This window comes from Ambystoma mexicanum, chromosome 10, assembly GCF_040938575.1.
Source record: "Ambystoma mexicanum isolate Mex_15411 chromosome 10, UKY_AmexF1_1, whole genome shotgun sequence".
Taxonomy (NCBI): domain Eukaryota; kingdom Metazoa; phylum Chordata; class Amphibia; order Caudata; family Ambystomatidae; genus Ambystoma; species Ambystoma mexicanum.
Window position 1 is genome coordinate 671,266,551 of NC_090932.1, and position 1,188 is coordinate 671,267,738.

At 54.2% G+C, this 1,188-nt stretch overlaps 1 protein-coding gene across 1 annotated transcript; it reads right to left on the bottom strand.

Moving 5' to 3' along the window:
- Positions 1–404: 404 nt before the first annotated feature.
- On the bottom strand, positions 405–758 carry LOC138492907 (uncharacterized). Its single transcript, XM_069620211.1, has one exon. The coding sequence runs from the start codon at positions 756–758 to the stop codon at positions 405–407; it is 354 nt and encodes a 117-aa protein (XP_069476312.1).
- Between the last annotated feature and the right edge of the window lie 430 nt (positions 759–1,188).

Below are 1,188 nucleotides of genomic sequence, written 5' to 3' on the forward strand. Positions count from 1 at the left end.
TTCGGGTGGCAGGACAGGTAATCCGCCGGATTGTTCGTCCCCGGCCTGTACATAAGCTTGACCCCATATTCAATAAGTGCCAGCATCCAGCGCTCGATCCTCAGGAGAGGCTTCGATGACACACCCGTCAGAATGGGCAGAAGCGGTTTGTGGTTCGTCACGACTGTGACGGGCTTTCCAAGTATGTACAGGCGAAAATGCCAGCAGTCCCATAGGATGGCCAATGCCTCCCTCTCAATCTGCGAATAGCATCTCTCAGTGTCTGTGAGGGCCTTGCTCGCGTAGGCGATGGGTCGCATGTCCCCTCTGGTGTCTGACTGCATAAGAACCGCACCCAGTCCCACCGGGCTGGCATCAACGACAATCTCTGACTCGGCGGTGGGGTCAAAATAAGCCATTGTGTCTCAATCTGAGAGAGCACGCTTAATCTCCAGGAAGGCATTGTGTTCCCTCTTGTCCCACACCGATGTAGCGTCGTTTTTGGTCAAAGCTCGGAGAGGTTCAGACAGGGACGCCAGACCTTTGATAAATCGCCCACAGTAGTTCACCATCCCCAGGAAACTACGTACCTCTGTGGGGGATTGGGGTGCCGCCGCCTCGCGGATGTCCTTAATTTTCTTGGGGTCTGGCGAAACGCCGTTGGCATGGAATATGAATCCAAAGAATCCAATACGATCCTTGAAAAATGTGCACTTCCCTCTATGTAAAGTAAGGCCTAGCTCACTCAGCCTCTGTAGCGTGCACTCCAGTCTCTTCATGTGTTCGGCCCGGGACTCTGCAAAACCAGAATGTCATCACTCATATTGAGTACCCCTTTGAGACCAGCCAGTGCTCCCCTGATGGCATTTGGAAGGCTTCCGCCGCGGAGGAAGTGCCAAAACTTAGGCGTTTAAACTGATAGAGGCCCTCATGAGTAGTAAAGGCCGTAATGTACCTCGAGTCTGGGTGGAGCTCCAGCTGGTGATACCCCGACCTCAGATCCATCTTGGAGAACACTCTGGCCCCTTGCAGCTCTCCCACGATGTCGTCCAGCGTGGGCGTAATGTGCCTTTTCCGTTTAATGGCAGCGTTCGGGAGACGCATGTCCACGCAGATGCGGACGGCACCTGGCTGTTTAGGTTTGGGCGCCACTACAATGGGTGATACCCAGGGTGTCGGCCCTTCTACTCTCTCAATGATGTCCATCTC

Coding starts and splice junctions, on each gene's coding strand:
- LOC138492907 (XM_069620211.1), bottom strand. CDS start 758: ATGAAGAGACTGGAGTGCACGCTACAGAGGCTGAGTGAGCTAGGCCTT.